This window comes from Sinocyclocheilus grahami, unplaced genomic scaffold (assembly GCF_001515645.1).
Source record: "Sinocyclocheilus grahami isolate Dianchi unplaced genomic scaffold, SAMN03320097.WGS_v1.1 scaffold1772.1, whole genome shotgun sequence".
Taxonomy (NCBI): domain Eukaryota; kingdom Metazoa; phylum Chordata; class Actinopteri; order Cypriniformes; family Cyprinidae; genus Sinocyclocheilus; species Sinocyclocheilus grahami.
In genome coordinates, this window is record NW_015506951.1 from 14,497 (window position 1) to 16,978 (window position 2,482).

A 2,482-nucleotide genomic window follows, 5' to 3' on the forward strand; every position below is an offset into this window, starting at 1 on the left:
TTGTTCACACCGGGACGAATATCGCGCGCGATTATCGCCGACGTTTAACTGACTAAACAAAGGGTGCCAATGTGAGTTGGCGCAAAACGCAAGGCGTAATTTTTTTGTTTGACGCGCCGCGTTAAAAACTGGCCGACCAATGAGATTGCCGCGTGAGACGGAGCCTAAAGGCTTGTTCACACCGGGACGAATATCGCGCGCGATTATCGCCGACGTTTAACGCCTCGTGACTAAACAAAGGGTGCCAATGTGAGTTGGCGCAAAACGCAAGGCGTAATTTTTTAGTTTGACGCGCCGCGTTAAAAACTGGCCGACCAATGAGATTGCCGCTTTTGTTCACGTGCCTGGAGCTACTGAAGTTACAGTAAAACACCACTTGGTGGCGCTCAAGCACAAAACGGTCTTGCCGAGCACACATTGATGTGTAACGACGAAGAGGAAGTAAGTAGACGAAGAAGATGCATCGAGGCAAGATGAACGTAGAGCTGCTGGTCTCATTGGTGTCTGAACACAAAGGGCTTTAGGACAAACGCGACAGCGACTACAAAAATCTCGATAAGAGGGAGTTGTTTTGGAGAGGAATTGCAGATCAAATAGGATTCGATGTGTACCGGGGTATTTCTGGTATTCATTAAGCGCCATCTAATGTCAGGGAGTGAATTTGCACGTTCACTCGGCTCATCGCCAGCGAAAATAGCTTGGGTATGAACACAAACGTGTCGAAAAACGTCGGCGATAAACACGCGCGATAATCGTCCCGGTGTGTACAAGGCTTAAAAGCGCGTCTCGCGCCAAATGCATGAGAGTTGGCAATAGGGCTGCTCGATTATGACAAAAATCATAATCACGATTGTTTTGGTCAATATTGTAATCACGATTATTTAACATGATTATTAGTGGGCCATATGACCAAAACGTTTTACGAGTGATTTATTTAAAGATGGTGATGCATATCAAATATATATTTCCTGTAAATAAGGTTGCTATGACATCTACATTAATGTCACAATTCTCAATACCACAGCAGAATACTAGAACTAACTGATATTAGTTAAAAACAACAACAACAACAAAAGGTCCTTAAACGGCCAGTAATAAACAAGCAAAGGAATGCAATAGAATAAAAAAGATACAAATGAAACAAACTGTGCTTTAAGTTTTTTTTTATGCAAGCAGTTAACAGCCTACTACAGAAATGAATAATCAAATGTAAAATAAAACAGCATAGTCTTCACTGTAAGAATTACACTTCCTTTGTTTCTTATTCAGTCGAGAGCAGTGAGTGATTTAGTCTTTGTCTTTTGTTGTTTGATTAATATTAAGCACACAGTCGGCAGCCAGAATATTAGGCTGCTGTCACTTTAAGAGCTGCACGGATCTAATTTACTGTTACACTAGTATCTTCATTCTCAACTCCTTACGTTCATTTATTACATAACCGATGAGGGTTTACGTGAATAATCACTAAGCGCCGCATTTTGACACATTTTTGCGTGTAAAAGATGACTTTACGTGTCGGTGTTGTGTTCCGTCTCTGAGCGAACGCACAGAAATCCTCCCGAGCAGCAGCGCAAGTTCTCTTTCACGCTTTTAAAAACATGAATAAATCAAATCAACTTTAATAACTCAAGCACGTCCCATTTTGCAATAGTCTCGCTGATTTGCACGTGAAACCGCTGGAAAGGGGTGCAATAATCGTTTGTATTTTCATAACCGAAATCGAAACCGAAAGGGAATGTGGATTAATTGTCCCGTGTAGAATCGCCGCTCAGCTCCCTGTTGTTGTGTGTTCTGGCAGCGACGGAGGAGCTGAACCGGCTGGTGTCGGAGGCCTTCCTGAGCGTCTTCGTCCAGAGCGTGGGGCACTTCTCGCAGCACGTCAGGAGGAGCGCGAGCTCGCGCCGGTTCCACAAGAAGAGCTTCCTGAAGGCCGTGGAGCACAGGTCGCACCTGAACTTCGTCAAGCTCTTCATCCAGACGCAGATGTTCGATCTGTTCATTCAGGAAGAGGAAGCGCAGCCCAACCCTAACGGTACAAACACACACTCCAGTTTAAGAAGCTCTAACTCACGCTTCCAGTCAGAACTGTCTGGAGAACCTCTTGAGCGCAAGGCGTTCCTCAAAGGTTCTTCAAACACATCTATGAAGCTTTTTTCTTTTTCTTTATGGAACCTAAATGAAGACTCTTTTGATTGAAATCATGTGTTTTTAGGCTACATCATCTCAGCTAACAGGGAACGTTCTCTGAACTTTGGCTAACGTTCTGGCGACGTTATGAACACATGTGACCCTGGACCACAAAACCAGTCATAAGAGTAAATTTTTTGCTGAATAAATGCGCTTTCCATTGATGTATGGTTTGTTAGGATAGGACAATATTTGAAAATCTGGAATCTGAGGGTGCAAAAAAATCTAAATATTGAGAAAATCATCTTTAAAGTTGTTCAAATGAAGTTCTTAGCAATGCATATTACTAATCAAA

General features: G+C 42.9%; 1 protein-coding gene across 1 annotated transcript in view; it reads left to right on the plus strand.

Annotated features, from left to right (window-relative positions):
• Positions 1 to 2,196, plus strand: part of LOC107572545 (DENN domain-containing protein 2D-like) — a 15,834-nt gene extending 13,638 nt beyond the window's left edge. Inside the window, exon 10 of the mRNA XM_016258966.1 lies at positions 1,799 to 2,196. Within this exon, the coding sequence (XP_016114452.1) occupies positions 1,799 to 2,196 (398 nt within the window). The remainder of the gene's footprint in view (positions 1 to 1,798) is intronic.
• The last annotated feature ends 286 nt before the right edge of the window (positions 2,197 to 2,482 follow it).